The following is a 24376-nucleotide window of genomic DNA, read 5'->3' on the forward strand; positions in this document are numbered from 1 at the left end:
AGTTGCCTCCTGAATTTTTCCTTTTTAAAAGGTGACTTTGAGTTTATTTCCCTTTGTAATTTTTTATTATGAAAAATCTAAACTTGTTTTTTGGAAAAGATTGCTACGTATATTCCTCGTTTGAATGAAAAGTAAACACATTGTCCTTTACCTTAAACAGTGTTTTAATTTGAGTATTGTTGAAGTGGACAAAGGTGGGAATTTTGGATGCTCGGAACTTTTTTGATACATTCATGAGACGTTACTATGTTACTAATTTTCGCATAGTGGTTGGCTTAATTAGCAATTTTGCCAATTGATGTAATCTATTTCATCAGTTAAACAAAAGAAGTAACATCTCTCGACGGCCAAGTAATGGAACGTATGATGAATACACATTTTAACTTTTAACATACCTTTAACATTACATAAATAATATATCTACTAATATTATAATCAATACACTTTTTTTTTCAATTATACGACAACCTTATTAAACATGTTGGCGTTGTTTGATTGTCACATCCAAATAAAGAACCCGTTCCCGCATCCAAGACGAAAAGTCATTTGGGAAATTCGTAGGGTGCGAACGCCGACGTGGGGCGGTGTGTTTTCACTCAGTGTCGCTTTCGGCTAGGACGCGAGAGGGCGCCGCTCGCGCTCCGCTAAGCCACGTGACTCGTTGTTTGAATCGTAAAACAAACAAACAATGCTATCTCGATACAATACAGCTAAACTATGAGATCAAAATCGCTCGGAGATGAATATTACAACGAGACCGCCGTACAGTCACGGAAAACTTTTCATGTTATTCAGTTTCGTGGTTGCTGTGTTCCTAACGGGAGTATTTCTCCGGAAAAGAAGCAAACAATCGCAGCTCACGAATCCGCACGAAATTCAGGAGCCCGAGGACATCGAATACGAGTCTATGATAAATGCGAACGCAACGGAGCCGACTAAAACACGAAGAAAAGAATACCTGTACCGCCTTTTGACAAATACGACCCGTTCGCTCATACAAATGGAAATAAAAGCCAGGAGACTGGAGGAAAATATACGGAGGATCGAGGAGAAGACTGCGGATTTATTGTGGAAGAACAAGGACAAAGCGTTGTGGCACATCCTATTCAAGAACATAAGCAGGCACATTTCAATACGGCACGAGTTTCATCAGCACGCGAGCCTGAAGCGTATTATGAAAGACGCGCACTCACATAAACGCAAAACAAGAAGAAAATATTTATCACACCAATAAACATTTATCTAAAATAGTTTATACGATAAACAGTTTTGTGTATAATAATACGTTTAAGAAGAACATTATTTTTTTAAACTGACAATAAAAGTATTTTATGTAGCATCTTCTTAAAGTGTAACGAATGCAGTCGATTTTAGTCCGCGGAGCACGTAAGTCCCATATGTCAGTCTTATTTCCTTGTCACAGTATTATTGTGTCGTATTCGCCCGCCCGCCTAGTATTAACGAGAGAACGTTTTCTGATATTGCTCTTACTTTACGTTAAGGTAAAGATTGCAATTTGTTTTTGTCAAGGCGTATTCTGCACACGTAGGTATACCGTGATTAACGAGTTTCACACGTAGCCTTAATGTACGTGAATTAATTACATTTATATAAACGATGTTACTTGAATGTAGCTTTTAGGTATTGTTATTAAGTTATTAAATCTCTGGAACACGCTGTTAGTAAATTGGTCAATCTCAATGTTCGTTTATATTTCGATAGTAATTCTTTTTGGATGCGATTTGTTTTAGGTCGGAAAATCCTACAGTGCTTAAAGTCTATCCGGATATTTATCACGGGATCCGGGTATGTACGTGACCTAAGCCACCTCTAGCTACTGCTACTACATCTGCAGCTTATATTTAACGGGTGAAGGATGCGAGTAGAACTACCTGAACCCTCCGAACCCCTGTTGTCTCATAATTTTTCATCTGCTAGAGCTTAATGTACGGGTGAATTCCGGGATATCATTTCTTTCTGCGTCAAAACATAGATGGAATTAATGAAAAGATATGACTTTTACATAACATATCAAAGTGGGCGTAATCACGCTATTTTATGATGTCTATGACCTCTGCTTATCATTTAACAGTGTGATGCACTAGCTTCGCTACCGATTACCCGAACCCACACATGTCATGTGAATACCCGCAATGAGATAATATAAGATCGAAGACCACGTATTTTTGCCGAGAAGCACTCATCTATCTTAAATTGCGTTTGAGCATGTAGGTTGTAACGTATATGGGTGCAGTTAATCATCTAACACCAAGGAGCCAGTTCATTGATTTATGCAATTAAAAAATGCGATTGCAATAAAAATAAAAATAAAAATGTTAAAGAAACAGGGATACGTGCTGAAGTCCATGGGCAATGGCACTCACTCACCATCAGGTGGGCAGGGGGCCGGGCAATAAAATAAGATAAATGAATAAATAAATCAGCAGAGACAAAGAACATGAACTAAGTATATACTTTTAAAACTAGAGGTTTAAAACAAACTGTAATTTTTAAAACCGCCATCAATATATTTATGTCTGTTCATTTTTAACTCGTACGCCAATAATAATTAAAAACTTTAAAAATTGGTTTTCACACTTTAAAACGAAAATGATATAGGAACATATTTTATTATCACCCGTAATGTTTATTTTCTTGTCATGTATACACAGTATCCGCTACGTTCGGTTTTAATATACTTTAATCAAATATGAACGTTCTGATCTTAACGATTGAGTTTAAAGTCGTTTAACTTATTTTGTGGTTTGTGATTTTATGATTTTATTGACTGATATGCAAAGAAGTAGGTACAGGAAAGTGAACGTCAGATATTATTGTGTTTGTTTTAGTTCACAGTTCATTCACTAGTCGTTCGGTTATTCTATAGGCTAGTTGTTTGTTGTGTTGTGAATTTAATTTTGGAAGTCATGTCTTGTTGTGAGTTATTTTTTTTAACGCAAAAAGAATCATTTTTGTTTTATCACTCAGTATTTTTATGGTGGAAATAATTGGTTAATTAATTGTTTAATTAACATTTTATCGGCAGAAAGCTAGTGTTGTAGCCGGTGACAGTGACTTGTAATTATTTTAAAAAGATAGCTATTTTTCTCGTAACTAACGGGTACAGTGACTTGTGATTGTCGTAAAATGTTAGCTATTTTTGTTTTATAGCATGGTTTTTGCTAAATTTTGGGTATTCAAGTACAATGTTTAAAATGAAAATAAACTTTCATGTTTCTCAAGTGATTACAAATAAGTTTTTATATTTTAAGACCCTTTGGATTTTTTATTTAAGATAACATGAGATGTATTATTATTTCCTAACTAATATTTCAAAGGTTATGTTAGAAACTTGATTCATTAACGGTGCTTTTAGGTACTTGAGGTACCTGAGGCACCGGTCATCGTCCTCGCCGAACCCGTCGCTTGCGACGAAGAGCTCGACGAGTAAATTAACCCATAGACACAGCCCACTGAGTTTCTCGCTGGATCTTCTCAGTGTGTCGCGTTTCGGATCCGGTGGTAGATTCTGTGAAGCACTGCTCTGGCCAGGGTCAGTGTTAACAACCCTCCCGGTTTGAGCCCCGTGAGCTCACCTACGCGTCTTGGCGAAGCTGAAATAGCCTCTCAAGGCTATCAGCATAGGTAGAAATTTTTTTAGCAATTTTGTTTTATGTTGACGCTTTCTTGGTCCTTTTAGTGACCATAGCTACTGTGGAGGGGACTTTAGTAAGTAGAATATTCTTAGGTCTTAGGGTTTTCTCAGGGTTTGGGTAAGCTTGTTCGTGTCTCGTATGTATTTTTGATATCTGTAAAGCAGGAGAAAGTCCTTGTTTGTTTTAGGCACATAATAACGTATGTAGATTATTTTCATTATTCTATCAATATACATTGTGCCCCTACAGACTTATCTTTAGACCCGAACACTTCAATCTAATTTGTAGAAAAAAATATATTTTTAGAATCATATTATCAAACATCTAATACAGTTTTTTGTAATCACGGATGACTCAACAACAACAAAAAAAACGAATCAATGTGAGAGCGGTTTGAAATCAATATGCCAATATTTAAATTTAACCAATATTGACAGATTGACTGAAACAGATTAGATAAATAATGCACTAGATAACGTATTAGACATAAATAAATTTGAACAAGCGATCGGTGGTTTTCAGTTTTAAAATTTTCACATCTTCTCATTTTACTGGATAGGTACTACCGCTACCCTGAAGCAGTAATGCGTTTCAGTTTGAAGGGTAGGAAAGCCGTTGTAGTGTTAAAACTGAGACTTAGAACTTATGTCTCGAGGTGGGTGGCGGCATTTACGTTGTAGGTGTCTAAGGCTCCGGTAACCACTGAACATCAGGTGGGCCTTGAGCTCGCCCACACATCCAAGCAATAAAAAATAAAAAAAATATAATTTCTACGTAATACTATTCAAACTTTCCTTATTAAGGGTGACTGCTTACGCAAAAGACATAGTACGCAGCTACTACACAATTTTTTTAGCAACCTAGGGCATATTTTTTGTTAGTTCCCATAGACCTTGCGATATGATATTGGATTCTCAACTGTAAAACGCCTTCCCTTTAAACCGAAACTGACTATGCGGCAGAAAAAAACTGAAGCTACGAGAAAACTTCATCAATAAGACCGTGTATGGTTGTAGTAATGCGATCGAAAGAGACAAAACAAAAACTTGAATAAGTCCTAGCTCTAAATAAGCAATAATATAATAATATAAAATATTGTTCTTATTTAATAATAGCTACGAAGAAATAATATCAAAAAGACTATTTTCAGCCTTTTAAACTTGGGCTCGACTCGCAGAATTACTGTTCTTATTTGTCAGCCCTTTGAGAAGATTATTCGACCGTGTCACGTGATAAGAGGAATAAAGGACCGGGTAAGAATGTACAGCGACAAAAAATGTCTAAAGGGTGCTTCGCATACGCAAAGTCGAGGGCTCCTTACAAATTAATGAAAAAATTCGGTAATGTAAAATTGTTCTGTCAAGTCGGTTGTGGCTGCGACAAATACGATGCTATAGTTTGGAATCAAAAGACAGAATAGTTTTTTTTTAAATAATATAAATAGCAAAAGAGAAGATTTCAGAAAAATTAAGCACCGTTTCACCTTCTACTTGTCAATCATTCATTAGACTGTGATTTCAATATTACCGTGCTGTGTGTATGTTCATCTATTTTTGGTCTAATCATATAATTAATATCTTTTTTTTTTATTGCTTAGATGGGTGAACGAGCTCACAGCCCACCTCGTGTTAAGTAACCGCTGGAGCCCATAGACATCTACAAAGTATATGCGCCACCTACCTCGATATATAAGTCTAAGGTCTCAAGTATAGCTACAACGGCTGCCCCCACCCTTCAAACCGAAACGCATTACTGCTTCACGGCAGAAATAGGCAGGGTGGTGGTACCCACCCCCGCGGACTCACAAGAGGTCCTACCACCAGTAATTACGAAAATTATAATTTTGCGGGTTTGTTTTTTATTACACGATGTTATTCCTTCACCGTGGGAGTCAATCGTCAACGTAAATAGGAATTATTATCAAACTCAGAGAACCCCAAAAATCCAACACTTTGTGTAGGGTCGTTTGAATTTTATCATTCACGCCTCGAGGTAGAACATCAAAGCAATACCTTAAACGTCTTTCGAAGAACCTTACTTCTTTTAAAGTAACTTTTAGGACATTATTTTCTCGTAATTTAAATAGCGCCGCATAGAGAAACAAATAAAAATAATAATTCTAAATTTAATATTAAACTTTCAGAATAATAAATAACAATTTTGAATTTAGAACACCGTTACTTTACACTCTAGATTTGTAAACGATTTCTCATCTGTAGTTTTCAGAATTCACAGCTATTATCGTAATAAAATATATATTTTTACTATCGCATAATTATTTGAAAAATCGTTTTATTAGGAAAGCAGTATTTATCTACCAGGAAACGGGATAGACTAATGCTTTGTTTAAATCAAAGAGGATGTCGTTGACATTAAATTTGTCAAACTAATAAAAGACAATTTACGAGCAAAGGGATCGCGAAAACAGTGTCAGATACATCAAGAGGCTTGCAAGTTATCTTTCGTAGCTCGAGGCATAGCATCAAAGAGTTGTCTGAAACGCGCTCTTTTAAATCTTCTTGACTTTAATCTAAATGCTTAGATAAAACCTTTTTTTTTCGTTCAAAGAAATCTCCAGCACTTGTCGGAATATTAATCATCATTTTAACGTTTACGCCTTTTGACAAAGTAAAGGAAAAAAAAGTGAACCTTAAAAATAAAGCAGTAAAATTACGACATTTAGTTAAATTGTCTGCCATAACATTAAATTTTGTTTTCAGAAAATCCGATTTCAAACAGTTATTTATTATTTGTAAAAACTAAAATAGTTTAGCGTACAACATTATTAATTAAAATTCAAAGCTGAATAACTTTATTAGCAAAACATTCGCATGATTACTTATGAATATTTATATGAACAACATGAGCTGACTGAATTATAATATGTTGATGCTATTACATTTTGCAAAAGGCAATCTATATGCAAGAATCACCTGACATGATTACCTAATAAGGGGCCAGTTCCCCTATTCCAACGCTCCCCTTACTTATTATGAAACGGAAAAATTATGTTTTGTTGCCTACAGAAGATTTATTGGTGACGACAGTCCTTCCTAACTGGGAATTCGGGAGAAAATTGAGTGCTGTTAAACAATATTGAAAGGAAATTAAATACAGAAAAATCTTTCGTTTCGTAATGGGAAAACGATTTTTTTTTTTTGTTTTCGCTTCGATAAAGTGATTTCGTGTGGGTGAATTGCGCTGTTGTTTTCCGATGAATAAGATTTTCCATGCAATTCGCTGTCGTAATTCATTAGGGACGACTTTGAAAATCATCTTGAACACGAAACGCTTTGTGTGCGGTCGCGTGTGGTTTCTTTCTATTGAGGTCAAACTTTCTAGAAAATTTAGTATCTGTTAAAATGCCACAACTTGATAAGATGACAGTTTAAAAAGGTTCAACAAATGTTCGTGTTTCGTAGAACATTTCGCGATCAACACAGCGAATCATGTGAATGTAGATTAAAAAATAATTAAGAATTTCGGATCGGTTGTGCCTTAATGGGTGAAATATCCGAGGCACTATAACCCAATTAAAATTTCGTAATGGTACTCATTATAAAAGGACAAAAGTTCTGTAAAAGAGGTCCACGGATGAACAAGCCCTGTCCAGAAGTTTTGTTCTAATCGCCTGCCTGTGTGCATTTTCTCAAAATCTCAAATGCTAATGAGTTACAATTATTTAAATATTTATACACGAAGAAACACTACATGTTTTTTTTTTTATAATAAATAAATGGGGGGCTTTGATGGGGGACGAGCTCACATTCCACCTGCTGTTAAGTGGTTACTGGAGCCCATAGACATCTACAACATAAATGCGCCACCCACCTTGAGATATGAGTTCTAAGGTTTCAGTATAGTTACAACGGCTGCCCTACCCTTCAAACCGAAACGCATTACTGCTTTACGGCAGAAATAGGCCGGGCGGTGGTACCTACCCGTGCGGACTCCCAAGAGGTCCTACCACCAGTGATTACGCAAATTATAATTTTGCGGGTTTGGTTTTTATTACACGATGTTGTTCCTTCACCGTGGAAGTCAATCGTCAACATTTGTTGAGTACGAATTTCATTAGAAAAATTGGTACTCGCCTGCGGGATTCGAACACCAGTGCATCGTTACATACGAATGCACCGGACGTCCTTATCCTTTAGGCCACGACGACTTCAAATCACGTTCAAATAAAATCACGTTCTCACGACTTATAAACGACAATTTACAATCAATCAATTCATGCAATTAATTTTGACAGGTAAAGGACCAGGGTATGCGTCACCATTAGACGCATTTAATAATGGACCGAGGGAAGAACTTCTTTACGTGGTCTGCGTTCGGCCAAACAAAAACAAACAGGACTATCTTGCAACAGTGGACGTTGATTCTAAATCCGCAACATACGGCCAGGTGCGTAGTTTACGTGTTACTAATCACATACGGTATCATTCATCATCATTATATTAGTTCTGACGTTTCAAATGGTTTACGCCTTTCGTGGATCCTGATGTTGAAAATTAATCCATTCTAGTTCACGTTTACCGAATACCGTAGATAATACCATGATTTTTAGTATTTCTGCTTTTTTTTTTTATTGCTTAGATGGATGGACAAGCTCACAGCCCACCTGGTGTTAAGTGGTTACTGGAGCCCATAGACATCTACAACATAAATGCGCCACCCACCTTGAGATATAAGTTCTAAGGTCTCAAGTATAGTTACAACGGCTGCCTCACCCTTCAAACCGAAACGCATTACTGCTTCACCAACTGCTGCTACTGGAACACCCAAACTCGTGACTAGTTTTTTGTTTCGGGTTCGTACGCGTATATCCAGGATTCGTCACCTGATACAATGCTGTATACAGCATTTGAGGATCCTGCGTGGAATCTTTCGAGAGTTCTGACGCACCAAGTAACGCGAGCCACTTTTAGCTCTTCACAGAGCGAATGCGGTATCCATCGGGAAAACAACTTTTTTACACCTAATTGTTCATGCAAGATTATTTGTATTTGACTCTTGCCAATGTCCAAAGTTGCCTGAATTTTGCGGTATGTCACATGTCGATCTTCCTCAATCAGCTTACGCACAGCATCAACGTTTTCTTGGGTGACTGCAGTTTTTGGACGACCTTGACTGGGATCATCACTGAGCTTGACACGTCCACGTTGAAACTCAGCAAACCAGCGATAAATTGTGGTTTTGGATGGGGCTTCATCACCAAATGCAGAAATCATCCGGTCAACACACTGTTTTTGTGTTAAACCACTTCGAAAGTCATAATAAATCATCGCTCTTGAATTTTCCCGAGTCAATTCCATTTTCTCAACGACTAAACAAGTTTGACAAAAACTCGTGACAAGACCGAGAATCTTTTTTTAAATAAATAAATGGTATTCGGTTTTTAAAACCAAGGAGTTTTCAATTAAAAATATTTTAATATGACTGGAACAGTGGAAATATTCCATTCCCGATACTTTTAGTGCAGCCCTCGTAGCACATACATTAATCTCAAAATAAATGCTAACACAATTATAAATAGCTACTGCATACATTGGCGAAACAAGCGGTTCATTTTATGGTTCTCGAAGAGCATTAAAAACATTTTAAAAAACTTATCGGTTTAGAATATTATCACATTAACGCAGACATAAGCTACAGTTAAAATAAAAAATTATGTTTGTTAAACTTATTTTCACCTAAATTAAATACGTCAAAACGAAATATGTTTTGAAGTAAACTTGAATATGAGAGAAAAGCAATGTATAATAATGATATTGAATTTAAATCCTAAATGCTATCATTTTAAATTCGATATGGTTCATTGTTATCGATTTCTCAATGTCATAATATTGAACTTGGTATATTCGAAGTATAACATATATTTTTAAATTAGATAAGCCTTTTTTAATTATGTATATAATACATATATGTAGAAAAACAAGAACATGGATAAAATCTTAGTAAGAGACTAATTCCGATTTACAACGAGTATTCCTTTTATTATATATTCAAGTGGGCCGAGGGCCGTACCTCCTACTACGTACCCGCGCCAAGGGGGCACGTGGGTTACGTAGAACTGCTCCGCAGGTGTTGGGAGCGGATCTCGGGCCCCGATTCCCCCGAGGTCAGAACCCGGGTGGGGTAAGGGGGCTACCGCGATCACACTGTAGCCAGACAGCGCAGCTCACCCCAAAGACGCCCGACCGACGGAGCCTTCGAGGCGAAGAACGAAGGCTAGAACGTCAGCCGTCATGGTACGGCAGCTCGTCAGGCCGCCCTGACAGTGCTGCTGGCATCCCGGAATACCCAGCTAGACCAAAACCAGCCTGCAGGGTCAAGACACGATAAACCACCAACCGGTTGCTCTTTATCACAATGGTAGTGATATTACTTTTCGGCAGCGCGTTAGAGCGCTGGTAGCGCGCCGCGCACCCTCAACCCCCTCATGTCGCCCCATGATCTTCACCGGGGGGAAGCCGCCTCCTACTCGGGTCTGGACGTACGCTCGTACTATGTCTTCCGACCCCCGGCTCGATGGCGACGGATCCGTGCGGAGAGCGAATAGCTCTGCCTCTCTCGTTCCTCCGCCTCCTTTTGCGAGATGGTAATGACAGAAGTCGAGCACTATCTTCCAGGACGCATCGCTACCGAGCATCGTATCCATGACGATCGGAAGCAACGATCCTCTCCTATAACCATAACAAGGACGGCGCGCTGCTCTGCTCAGGCGGTGTAGTGCGCAAGCGTATGGCCCGCGGTGTCCTTCTTATCGCGGTCGTCGCAGTGGTGATCCTGCGCCTTCGATTCTCTATAGCAACACGGTGCAGGTACCGGTCAAAGCAATCGTGGCCGGTGAACACCTGCGTCAGCAGAAAGGTGAGGCGTCCTCGGTTGCGGCCCACCCAGTCCGCAAAGCCGGTCGGAGCGTCTCGACAATTCGTACGTCGTAAGCCGTAGGACGGGTTCGCCAAACGGCGAGGCCATTCATTCAGGACGAAAGGCAAAGATTGGAACCCCCACTCTCGAATTACTCTTCCGCCAGGGCACCGTTCTCCCTTACATCGAGGTCGCTACGCCAGAAATGAACTCTCCTACCCGGTGTGTCTCGAGCACTATGACATGTTTTTGTTGAAACGTTGCTTGCAGAGAGTCCTTAGCATTAGGCAGCGACTTAGTTGTCCTGGCATTGTTGATGTCAATAAGCTACAGTGAGTACTTATTATCAGGGAGGCTGTATGGTCATCTGCCAAGAAAGGCAATAAAAAAATCGCTACTTCTCCGTCTTAATTTGAAACATTTCACAGTAGTGTAAGCTTTAGAACAAATCTTCGCACACAATATATCGCATTCCGGCTGTTAATTCTGTGTCGTGAACGGTATTGCAATGGTGTAGTATACAATAATAGTTTCAAGCTGAATCCTGAAATCCTGCAGGATTACCGAGACGTTATTGCCTCCCAACGATATCCCAGGACTGAATTGAGGACGTGAAGGGTTTATTCTCTAATACCAAAGTCCAGTAATTGCGTATTTTTGTTGCCCTTTGGTCAAATAAAGGAGAATTTACGCTGGGCAATATTGGGCTAGTAGCACACAGGAACTAATTAAGTGCCTGCGAGAGAAAATGATATTTGCTAAAAATGGAGAGAGAGCATTATCGTAGATGGCTCAAGTAGGTTACCGAGAAATTAAGCAATTTTCTCCAAATGATCTGGCGAGGTCAAGTGCTTGACCTTTTTCAATTTGATAGGACGTGAACTCAATATAATGAACGATAACGAGAATAGTAACAATGTTAAATATTACATAATTTTTTTATATTAATAATCTTTTGTATCTGAGAACGCAGTAGTCGAAACTCGACTATAATTAATTGGAATTGTAAGTTTGTACACTATTAAGATTGTATTTTATACTTCTATAATTACAAATATCGCCAAGACTACATCTATTCTCAATTTGACAACACACATCAAGAACAAAAGTTTGACAATAAATAGTATGCATGCGTGTGTGCGTCAAATACATGGTATGTACTGTGTGTAATGTTTTCTTTATTGATTTAATGTATCTTTTATGCATTATTTTAAAAAAATATTAGCATTGTGCACTTCTTCTCTATATTCTCTATAAGTGTGGAAAATTTCATACTCCTCCGTCCGCGCAATTTTCGTAAAAAGGGATACAAAGTTTTTGCTTCACGTATTAATATATAGATTCGTGGCTAATTTAGTTTATAAAGTGCTTTTATAAATACCAATCGTACTTAGCGGTCGTAGTTAAACTGAAATTTGGGTTCGTCTATACTAATATAAAAATCTACAGTGGTTTTTACGGATGTTCCGTTATAACTACTGAACCATGCATCCGATTGACTTAAAACTTGGTATTCATGTAGAAAATACATGTACTTAATGTATAGGCTAATATTTGAATGGGCGTTGGACTCCCTAATAATAATGACAATAAATAATTAATTTTAAATGCCCAGCGAAGCGGGCGAGTCTAGTCTAGCTATAATATTTGATGATGAGACTTAATTCAATTGAATTTTGGCACTCAGGTCATTCACCGCACCTACACGGGAGTAACAGGAGACGAACTGCATCACAGCGGCTGGAATGTGTGTTCGAGTTGCCATGACAACGCGGCACTGAAGCGAGACCTTCTCATAATGCCGGGATTGCATTCCTGCAATGTCTACGCCGTTGACGTCGGGACCGATCCTAGGAAGCCTCGATTGCATAAGGTAGCTATGGTTATTTGAAATGTCGTGTTTCACAATACTTTTATAATAGAGTTTGTATGATTTATGATTTAGGTAGGTATAAAGTTTTACGGACACTGCCTATATTTAGATTCGAATGTTGATTTTATTAACTTAATTTATTGTATTTTCTTCGATATTCACCGTTACACGGATGAATCTAGAGTTTATTATTTTCATGTGAACTTCCCTTATTATAACTTGTTATTCCATATACCCACTACCATTAATTATAAATTAATTACATGTTGTGATGGATTGTGAATACACGATACTATTTGTTTATCCTGAAAGTCATTCGCGAACACTTAACCAATATGAATTTTCTAAAAAAAATATGCTTTTTTAACTGCGGGATTTGAACACCCGAATAGACGCGTTGTTTGCTGCTAGTACCTTGAGCGTCTTATCCTTCACGGCATGCTGACTTATATACCGACCACATACAACTATAGTACAGAGTGCCCTTGTTATGTTGGTAAATTATAGTTTACAGTATTTTAGTGAACTACATCCCAGAAAATAATAATAATTAAATTTATTTACTCCACAATACAAATAACTTTTCAATTAATATGACATAAATTTCTAATTCTATCTAAACAATATATTAATTATACTGACAGTGGAGATAAAAAGGCCGCGGCTCAGCTTTGTGATAGCTGAAACTATCGCTGTTACTCTGCCGCTGCCCGTAATTTTAACCTATAAACTAATCTAATCTATAAAATAATAAACTAAACTACTAAAACTAAAATAATATAAACTAATCTATAAAAAAAATCTAATAATACCTAAATTTAAATATGTGGCATAATCTATAAAGTAATATAGAGTCTGTCTAGTTATTGTTCGAACAATACCTACGAGTATATGGACGTCACTTATTCGATTATCTGCCCTCAGAATTTTACCTTATGTCAAACATTAGACATTCCTACTATAACGATAGTGGTACGTTAAGCAATTGAAAGAACGGTGTCACGCCTTTTGCCGCATCGCGCTGTATATGACTACGTTTTGTAAACAATAAAAAAAAATCTAACGTAAATTTTTGTACGTGTCTTATCGCATCAGCGGGTGTAGCTGCAATAATAAATATGCCACAGCGCTTGCTGGTTAGTAAATTTACGCAATGATATATCTACAAATTGGGTAGTAACTTATGGCTAAGACAGTGTTATGGCAATTTATGATCCTAGGAAAATGAAAACTGTTTAATTTTTTCCGGATTAAAAACAACTAGCCGCACTCGCCCGCTTCGCTGGGCATTTAAAATTAACATTATTATTTATTGTCATTATTATTACGGAGTCCAACACTCATATAAATATTAACCTATCCATGAAGTACATGTATTTTCTACATGGATACTAAGTTTCAAGTCAATCGGATACATGGTTATTAGTACGTACATAGTTATAACGGGTCATCCGTAAAAATCACTGTAGATTTATATATTAGTATAGATGAAAAGGCTGTGCAGATATCGTTGTCAAATAAAATTACGTTGGATAAAATAAAGTCTTCGAAACGAAGGCCGAGTGCAGATTTATAAGGACGCCATTTATCTGACTCGGGAGCCAGTTATTTTCTATTTACCTTCTAAATGTCTCCAGATACCTTAATTCGATTTAATTCGCTGCTTTACATAACAAATATTCTAGTTAACTAGCTAACAACTCAGCTATGAGATCACATTAATTATTTTGGATAATGATTTAGTACAATATGTAGACTTCAATTTCTTTAGGACATGTTGACAAAAAAAATATATGTAAATTTTCTCGTCTATTTATGTATGCATCAAATCATTATCAATAAAATTCCGTAATAACTAAATTTCATTGCGCACAATTCAAGTATCTTTCTTATAAACTTTCTACATTTATTTTTTATGGCTTACACTAGTAAATAAGCAGCAGTTGTGTAAATGGATTGATAATATTATGCTACCAACAGTGAGTACTCATGAATGCTTGCATGTTTTAATTTAGAGGAACAATCAAAATTTCTAAAGTAGGTACAAAAGAAGCCTCTTTTTAATTTGTAAGTATTCTCTTCCCGAATTAATTTTAATGAACGTACGCATAAAGAGATTCTTCGATATTTTAATTAGATAAAACTCATCTCATTAAACTTTGCGTTGAACACCCACCGGCATGCTCTCAACGAAATTTGTAAAAAATAATCGTAACCAAATATGTATAATATGATTGTTTTCATAATTTTAATTATTTGTGAAGGATTATTTTTTATATTAATTATAAGGATGCATATATATTTTAGTTTAAAGATCAACGTTACAGACGGTCACCGATTTTATTTGAAAATATATCTTTTATTTGTATGTTTTGACCGCATATCAAGTAGGCTCTGTGTAGCTGTAGCTTATCCTCTTATCGACGCTTAAACAAAATAATGAAAGTAAAGCGTGCTTCACTTAGAGCTTTTTGCATTGACCGGCATGTTCAAAGAAAAAAGACCAAACGTAGTGTAACTTAGATTAACTTGTACAACATTTATTTGAGAAGTGAACATTGCTTTTCAGCACAAGAAACGGGTTTTCGAAGACAGCAAAAAAAGAATTCATATCGTCCGCCCATAGTAATAATTTAAATGAGAAATATGTGGACATACAATTCGTTTTTAAACTTAAAAAAAGAAATAGATTCTCAACCCGACTGCATTTTTTGCTTTTTTTTTTGGAAGCAGTCTCATTTAATCCCATTTGAATTTTATCAAGATTTGGCCAAGAGCTTTTAGAGCTTTTGAATTATCCTTAATAATGCCTTAAAATTAAAAGTAATATTGGCCAGCACTGCTCCTGCCTATCGTATGACTTCCCTGGCAAATAGTATACGTGATGAAATCGACATATTTGTTTGCCATGCTTCTCTAGCCTCACCTAAAATAAATTTAAGTTCCGTGATCCACACCGAGCTGTAGACCAACCACACTTATTTTGATTTCTATTGAACATTACTTTCCCTCTTTTTATTATTGATTGCTCTTTGTATGATTTTATATGCAGTTTTTTGTTTTTTTTGTTTTTTTGTTTTCTTTGTCTTAATTTTAATATTAGCTAACGATATTTTTATCTTAAGCACAAACGCTCTTAAGCAATATGTGTTCACACCCAAAAAGGGTGAATTCTATAATGCATTTTTTTATGTAAAAAGGGTCAATGTTTATGTATCCAGTTGTGTGAACCTAATAAAAAAAGCGTACTTAATTGACTTCGACTACATTGATAACATTCTCGTTTTATTTTGTTGAGTCTGTTTTCTTTTTTGTTTAAATTTTTGTTTTACCATATTGGTAGATTGGATTTGACTTTCGATAGCAAGTCGAGCTCAGTGTTCACACGAAAGAGTAAAATTTGGTCAAGTCAATATTGTCATCGGAATATTAGCGTCATTTGAAGTGCTCACGAATTGCTTTAATGAATATTTAGCCGAAATTTCATTAAAATTTAACCATTATTTCTACGATAACATAATTTCCATTCAAAAGTCAAGAGTTCACTAAAAGTTGAAAAGAGTAATTATTAACAAGTAAATTTTCACTTTTCTATGAATTGAACAAATTTAGCCGCATTATTTTGTTGCTTAAGTTAATCTCAAATAGAACACAAAAGTCAAAAGATCGTAAACGTAATTAAATCTATATATATAAAAGAAAGTCGTGTTAGTTACACTATTTATAACTCAAGAACGGCTGAACTGATTTGGCTGAAAATTGGTGGAGAGGTAGCTTAGAACCAGGAAAAGGACATAGGATACTTTTTATCACGCTCCTGTGGGACGCGACATAAAACGAGGTATAAAAAAACGCAACTGATATGGAATAACAAAATGCAACTGACAGCTAAACGTAATGTAGTCTATGGCTAATTATAGTAGAATTTTGAAGTTGACCGGTTGATGTGTTTGTTTCGAATTTCTATTTATTGTGCCGAGATAGGTAATCATTAAGAAAGCCATGCCGCGACCAGCACTATCAAATCTTTCCCGACGAAGCCGTAATGCAACTATGATTCGAAACATTGCGAGTAAAAGGACTGAAGAAGAACAAGAAAATACAATAATAATAATACTAGCTTAAATACATGGCCAATAAAGTATCATTAAAATACTTGCTATTTTAATTTATATTAATTATCCAAATAATCAAAAGTCTGCTCATTTATTGCCTCTAAGGCGGAACAAAGTTTGCCGGGTCACCTAGTATTTCATAAATAAAATCAGTTTATACGCCTACTGTTGTGGCGGTAGCTATAATATGAGTACAACAGAAGAAAGGTGACAGATACCGGAATCTCGCTTACGATAATTTCAAGATAAGCTTGCATGTATATAAGTTCTAAGCAGCAACATTCGGACCGTCGGTTCACGTAACCATTAAGTTTCTATTCAAGATTTAAAATTTTATTTGTTCTTCTTAAGTATTATGTCTGAAGTTATTTGAAAACTCGATCCCAGAGCTATAAAATATAAGTACAGTACATATATGTTTGCTGTTCAACAAACATACCTATATATTTATTCATGGAAGGGTACATTTTACGGTTTGTTATTGCGATTATGCGATCAACTCTGAAAGATGGGCTAATCACCATACGACCAAATTGAGAGTTTTACTTCATTTGTCTATGTTGGTGGCAGCCTTCACTATATGAGATCTATGGACTCCGATATCAACTTAAAATTAGGTCACTTTAAATTAATTTGCTTAAGCAACCACAAAAACAATCGGTGTTAGGCGATTTTCGTCTAATATAAATTCGTGATATGCTTCTGAGGTTATTGTTCGATTACGATGAATGATTGAAATGCAATTATAGGCTTTTTTTGGGACTGAATCTCCTAATAAACTCCTAATAAAAACTAATGCGATTAAAGCCTTTAGCCACAAGTAGCCACTTATGCTATTGGAAGTTATGATCCACAAATAAAATTATTTAATTGCACGAACCGAAAACACACTATAGCCAAAGCTTAATGACCCAATGACCAAAACCGTCAAATATGGATTTATGAAAATGCTACACCAAAAAGTTATATTGATAAATATCCAACAAAATCAGAGTAATCAAATAACTATCTAATCACAGCAACTGTTCAGGAAACTAATCTATCTAAACAGAAGACCACGAAACATTTCCGAAGAATATCAATCATTATCCAACGCGATAATTATTGCATTCAGTAGCTTTGGTTGTGAGTTCGCAACTAACTCACGCCTTCCGTCGAACTCATCAGGATACATCGAGAAACTTCTAACAGTGCTACTTATGAAGCTTGCAATCCGATTGTATTGGCTTTTAGGGAGTCTTTCTCGAGTACTTTCCGTGATAAAATAGTAATATTACTCTCTCAATTGGGTTTATTAAAAATAAATGAGGATTAAAAATACTAATAGCTTGTGCAAGAGTTTGGGAAACCAGAAATGGGATTCATTTTATTTTGGGATAGGCATATATATGTATATATATGTATGTCAAAATCTATGAAGATGTAACGTACTATATTGACTGACTCGGTGGTGCAGTAATTAGTGCCTCTGATTATTGGGGCGGGGGTCGTGGGTTCGATTATAGCGAAAACATTCGTGTGATGAACAGATTTACTTGCTCTGTCGGAATGCTCAATATCTATATACGTATGTTTATATTTAAACGTATATAAGTATGTATATCAATCTGTGGTTCCCATAGTACAAGGAATCCTAGTTTGTTGCTAGGTGAGCGTGTGTGGCTTTTCTCTCAGTTATTATTATTACTATGATAAGCTACTATCGATTTATTCATGATACTTAAAATAATGTATCTAAATGTTTATCATATGTTTATCCAATAAGCTTAGCTCAAAAAAGTTAGGAACTTATTTGGAATTTATCTAGTCCTCGTTCTCTTTATTATCTTTTAAAGGTATTCAAATATCCAATCCAAACATCCAAAATATCTTTACCATTAGGTAATCGACGGCTCAAAGATGAGGTCATTCAACTGCAGTTTCCCGCACACGACGCACTGCCTGGCAACCGGCGAAATTATGATCTCAACGATGGGAGATGAAAACGAAAACGGAAAGGGGGATTTTGTGCTCATCGACTCGAAGACTTTGGAAGTGACAGGTGGGTACTGAACGTGATTTGACGGAGAGTAAGAACACTCTAGTTTGAAAATACTTGTGAATCAACTATATTTGGTTTTTAGGAACGTGGACTAAGGGGAAAAATCATGCTAAATTTGGCTACGATTTTTGGTATCAACCATACCATGATGTTATGATTTCCTCAGAATGGGGTACCCCGAAATATTTTAAAAGGTATTCTCACTCTATTCATTCATATTAAATATATATTAGTAATATAACTTAAATATTTCTCCATTTTACTGAACCTAGGTTTACTTATTAATTTGGAAACACCTGTCACATATTTTTTGTAAATTGAATGGGATCGAGCTTCTACCCTATAAACTTGATATCCTAAAGCTTGTTTAGGCAAATATTAAAGCAACAACTTACTAAAATATACGAGTTAATTCATTTGAATATAATCTCGTACGCTTTATGAGGATTATACTTGCTAAAGTTATTAGAGCGTCAGCCTTAAGGATATTATGGTAATATCAAGATATCATATGATATTTTCGTAATAACATTTATGAACAGAAACTCTCGCGGTGTCACGTTATACATAATTAATTGTATCATTTCCTGGAGTGGAATTATAGCTAAAATTATATCATAATATTAAACGAAGTTAATACTAATATTCAGCTGAACTTTCTTTATTTTGCAATTGAAATTCTTCCTTGGTAATATTTTTGTTTTGCACTTAAATTCTTAGCGGATTTCACGCAGAAGATATATCCGACCCCGAGCGATATGGTACAAAGTTAAATGTTTATAAATGGTCAACGCGCGAACTACAACAAGTTATAGATCTGGGCAGCGAGGGTTGTGCTCCGTTGGAAATCAGATTTCTTCATGATCCGAAATCCGCCCAAGGATTTGTCGGGTGTGCAGTCCAGGCCAATGTTTACAGGTATAGACATATTTTGTCTGTTTGTTTATTTTGTTGAACTTGAGGTTTATATAACTTTTGAATAAACGTTGCTAAATAAGTCTCTTTCATACGAAAAGGCATACAAATAAAAGTAAAAAAAAATCTCTTCGATTTTTGCTGTTGATCGAAAATAACCAAATATCTGCAAATAACACCGTAGTCGTTTACGACCACGAAAACTAGACAGTATTTGAAACTTCCTAAATAATAGATTAAATTGTAAAGGTTTTTTATATTGTAAAAGTTAATTTACTCGAAGTAGATGACTTTTTTTCAGACTCCTCAATTATTGCCGTCACTATCGTACGAATTCAAATAATAGGAATTACTAAGTTTACTATGTAGTTACTCGACTTCAATTTTCTTTTGTTTGTATAGATTCTACAAAACTGCCGAAGGAACTTGGAAAGCAGATAAAGTCATCGACATACCGGCTAAAAAAGTTTTCAAAGATGGAGTCGAGTCGGAACTTAACGGTAGCTTCTTTATTTGTTTTATTTCGTTTACTCTAGTTTCTCTAACGTTAACTCTCAGTTAAAACACTTTCGTCTCAACCTATTTATTACCCAAGAAGTCTTTTTTACTTAAAGTCGACTCGACTTTTATCGATATTTAATTATCCTTAAGTTCAGGATCTAAGCTGCCACTTTGTTCTAAAAGTAGAGTATAGCTAAAACGTGCCACGAATATCTGATATTAAGCGTTGGCTTCGATTCAATCCAGAGCTTTTGTTCGCTGGAACATGACAGTTCCATTAACTTTTTGTTCTAGGTTTAATATCTGACATTCTTTTATCATTGGACGACAAGTATTTATATTTCTCGTGCTGGCTACACGGTGATGTTTATCAGTATGACATATCGAATCCGGAGCACCCAAAGTTAATAAGTCGTGTGCATCTCGGAGGAAAAGTTGCTTCGGAAGGTTTGAAAATCCTGGACAAGGAAGAGTTGAAGGCGAGCATTCCATCTTTCCCAATAAGAATTCGTAACGGCACAAATGAACGTCCCATGACTCGACGCAATTACATTTCCCCGTGTCATTCTTTTCATTTGAGTTTTTGCCGTCTGTTGTTTGTTAAATTACATTTTCGTTACTCTCGTTCACGCTTCTGTAATCTTTCGTGACCTTCTGACGTTTCGTTTTATGAATATTGATAAATTAATTTCGTTGTTTTTCTCTCATAATTTACTTTTAGCATTAATTCTAAAAAAAAGCCAGAGAAGTTTTGTGTGCTATTTTTTTTAATGATTTAAAAAGTCTGTCTAAAGTTCGAGAACATTGGATTTCATATATATATTTTTTATATTTAGAATTCTGAAAAACCGATAACAGTCAAAGGCAAGATCCTCCAAGGTGGACCACAAATGTTGCAACTATCATTGGATGGAAAACGCTTGTATGTCTCGTCGTCGCTATACTCACCTTGGGATAAACAAGTTTACCCTAAAATGGCTGAAGAGGTAAAAATTCATAATGTTCAATTTTTTTTTAAATCACTGCTAGCATTCAAACCATTTCTTTCAACAAGTACATTGTCAGAATAAGAAGTATTTCTTTATGTGAAAATACTGATCTCAAAAAAGCATACTTGTCGGTAAGTACAAGTAACGTATTAACCAACAAATAAATGTTTGTTCATTTCTAATATCACTTCCTTGGGATCTTTTGTGTCTCAGATATCCCGAACATTCTCGACATTACAAGCAGAAAAATGTCGAACTTACTTCCATTATTAAATGCTACATATACACAAGCGTTTGTAAAGATTCAGAAACATTTTTATTGCGCTTGGTGGGGAAAAATATACTGCCAGTCGGGCTATTGTATCTATGCCTACTTGGCAGGCTGGTTCTGACTGGACTGGACTTCTGAACTCCGTCGGCTGGGCGTCCTTGGGGTGAGCCGCACGTCTGGTTGCAGTGTTGACTGTGGTAGCCCCCTTACCCTGTCCGGTTTCTGACCTCGCAGATTAGACGCTCAAGGGAGAGTTTAGTGGGTAGGGCTCTACCAGCCTTGGCCCACGGTCCGCTTCCAATATCTGCGGACCGTCCAGTCCCACATCCTACGCGCCTCTCCTAGGCGCGGCGAACTTGTAGGAGGTTCAACCTCAGAAAAAAGTAGGGGTAGTATTGTATCAGTAGGCGGTCATTTGGCTCTGGCTCAAGTGCCATGAGCGACGATAACCACTAACTACTGTATGTTTGTTTGCCTATAAGGCCAATAAAAAGCCTCGGAGTCATCATGGCTTTTATTTTTTATTTTTTATTGTTTAGATGGGTGGATGAGCTCACAGCCCACCTGGTGTTAAGTGGTTACTGGAGCCCATAGACATCTACAACGTAAATACGCCACCCACCTTGAGATATAAGTTCTAAGGTCTCAGTATAGTTACAACGGCTGCCCGACCCTTCAAACCGAAACGTATTACTGCTTCACGGCAGAAATAGGCAGGGTGGTGGTACCTACCCTTGCGGACTCACAAGAGATCCTACCACCAGTAAATGGCTTAAATTGGATGGCAGTATTGGTCTTGCGACGTCACCACTTAACACAACACACATGTCGAGCAGTAACAAAACGAATCATTTTTATTTTTGCTATTTGCTTACAACCGGTTTCTTATTTCTACAATTTTTTTAAAGCAGTATACGAATTTATGTTTTTGAGGTGTATTTCTTCTGTGGGGCCTCTGTCATCTCTGATTAATGAATTATTCACGAGCCACCACATTTTGTCATACAAATAGCTGTCAGATGTAATTTTAAACCCGGTCTACTGTGGAAGATTTTTTGTATTTTACGACAGGCATCCGAATCTCATTTTGCATCATTAGACATTTAGGAAAGGGCGTTATTCTTCTTAATTGTCACTTAAAGGGATTCCCTTCGGGGCTTACCGAAAGAAACAAAGAAACAATTGTTATTACAAGAAAATGTAGCAAATTTATTGGTTCAATTAGAATATTCAGAGATAATTGTGCGTCTGTAAAATACGAAACTTTTATCTACGTTAGCTTCAAAAACTGAGCTAGCTGGTTAGATGAAATTGGAATGTCTGGGTTTTTCATGTGAAAAGTGATTTGTATTTTATTCTGGGTAAGGTTTTAAATCGCGAAATGAGGTTACGGCCCACTTAGTGGTTACCGGAGCCCGTGATATTACGTGGGCTTAAAGTTATTTTCAACACAGAAACCACATTGAACAGATCTTTGGTTAGTGATAATACAGACCTGTTTGTCAATAAATGTTGTATAATACATAACTTAAGCCCTGATTTCCGCGCCAATGTTTCTCCCTGAAACTCACGCTTTGGGGCATTAGCAAATATTTTGGCATCGCTGTTGTCAACACAAAACGTTAAGTTAATTGTAGAAATCTCGTTACTATGAGAATGTTCACTAAACTAAACATACATCAGCTCACTGAGAGTTCACTAAACATAAATTAACAAATAATTAAAAAACTACTAAATACAGTAGTGGTATAGTAGTCGTAGACATCGCATTGTGAATGTCGACATCCACTTGAGTTACGAGGACTAAGAAAGTCTCAATTGTAATAATGGCTGTACCACCCTTCCAGTTGGAACGCTTCGCGGCAAAAATCGGCAGGATACCTTCTCATGTACCTATAATACATTACTATGCGAACTATCAGCAGTACATTTGTATATCCAGTATGTAACAAGCTCCAAGCTAAGGCACTTGAATATTGAGTTTTTTGTAAACAAATTGATAGATTTTGATAAAAGCTAAAAATAATTGTGCAATTCACATATAATAGAAAAAAACCACCAGAAGTAGTCTATCTCGCTGTATCATCGACTAAATTCTATAATAGATATTTGTCTATTTTTAGAATGACGTATTCGCTTTATCAAGTTACTAATAATAGCAGTGTTAAAGAAGTTTTCGTTTTAAAAATATGTTTCTATTTTGAGAGTCCACAGTTAGAGAGTCAAGTCAAGTGTTGCATCGGTACAAAACATATCCGCCCATGAAACCTACTTTTCCATTGTTCATCCAGGGTGGGTGGTTAGTAAAGTTAGACGTGGATACTGTGAATGGAGGCATGAAGTTGGATCCGGATTTCCTCGTAGACTTCGGGGCCGAACCGGACGGGCCGGCGTTGCCGCACGAAATGAGGTAACTTTAAAAACGTCCGACCGCTTTCCTACAACTTTTTGAAAATGTGTTTCCTTAGATCTTTTTGTGTTGTGTCGGTTTCATTAATGATGCTGGTCTAGTAAATTTTTTTTTTAAGAAAAATGTTTGGTTCTTGGTGAACGTCTTTTAACGAGCAACATAAATTTTATTCGGTGCTCGCCAGAAATAAACCTAATTTTGCAGGATCATTCGTAAAATTAATATACTTTTATAGATTGAATTTTGTCTGGATATTAGTAAATTTCAGAACCCAGACAATATTCTCTTTTTAATTGATGTTAATTTTGTTATTCATTCTAGATACCCCGGCGGAGACTGCACTTCAGACATTTGGTTGACAGATGACTAAAATATCATTCGTTGGCTGGCTAATAATAGAATTTATACTACATATTATCAAAACGAAATCTGCTATATACGATAACGTCGTGTGCCCATATTTTTGGACGTTTATTAATGTATGTAAAATAACTTTAGCTTTTATCTAATAATGAAAATGTAATCGATTTATAAATCAATTTGCATTATATATTTTTGATATTTTGCAGAGCGTTATATTTAAAAATAAATGTGAAATACATATTTAGCTTAAAGGAAAATTATCATAGTTGAGTAAAATCTATTAACTGTATCACAATAAAGAAACATTCTGGTAAACTTATGTATTACATGTATACTAAAAATCGATCAATAAATTATTGTCATGTA

At 36.1% G+C, this 24376-nt stretch overlaps 1 protein-coding gene across 3 annotated transcripts; it reads left to right on the plus strand.

Moving 5' to 3' along the window:
* Nucleotides 1–598: 598 nt before the first annotated feature.
* Nucleotides 599–24376, plus strand: LOC101735354 (methanethiol oxidase). Of its 3 annotated transcripts, XM_062670861.1 has the most exons (12): nt 2920–2937; nt 4807–4909; nt 7912–8063; nt 12220–12405; nt 18402–18561; nt 18644–18755; nt 19282–19479; nt 19879–19976; nt 20272–20456; nt 20814–20963; nt 23529–23647; nt 23969–24376. In XM_062670861.1, exons 4-12 carry the CDS (start codon nt 12331–12333, stop codon nt 24015–24017), a joined length of 1146 nt encoding a protein of 381 aa, XP_062526845.1. In that variant the 5' UTR covers nt 2920–2937; nt 4807–4909; nt 7912–8063; nt 12220–12330; the 3' UTR covers nt 24018–24376. The 3 variants fall into 3 exon arrangements, with proteins under 3 accessions (XP_004932960.1, XP_004932961.1, XP_062526845.1); XM_004932903.5 differs by lacking the exons at nt 2920–2937; nt 4807–4909 and adding an exon at nt 599–1386; XM_004932904.5 differs by lacking the exon at nt 4807–4909 and having other exon boundaries at nt 2813–2937.

Source organism: Bombyx mori, chromosome 11 (assembly GCF_030269925.1).
Source record: "Bombyx mori chromosome 11, ASM3026992v2".
NCBI lineage: Eukaryota > Metazoa > Arthropoda > Insecta > Lepidoptera > Bombycidae > Bombyx > Bombyx mori.

Excerpts from the sequence above, each read along its gene's own strand:
- LOC101735354 (XM_004932903.5), top strand. The coding sequence starts at position 1,359 with ATGCAGTCGATTTTAGTCCGCGGAGCAC. Across the intron at positions 1,387-7,911 it reads GATTTTAGTCCGCGGAGCAC|GTAAAGGACCAGGGTATGCG; the intron begins GTAAGTCCCATA and ends TAATTTTGACAG. Across the intron at positions 18,562-18,643 it reads GAAGACTTTGGAAGTGACAG|GAACGTGGACTAAGGGGAAA; the intron begins GTGGGTACTGAA and ends TTTGGTTTTTAG.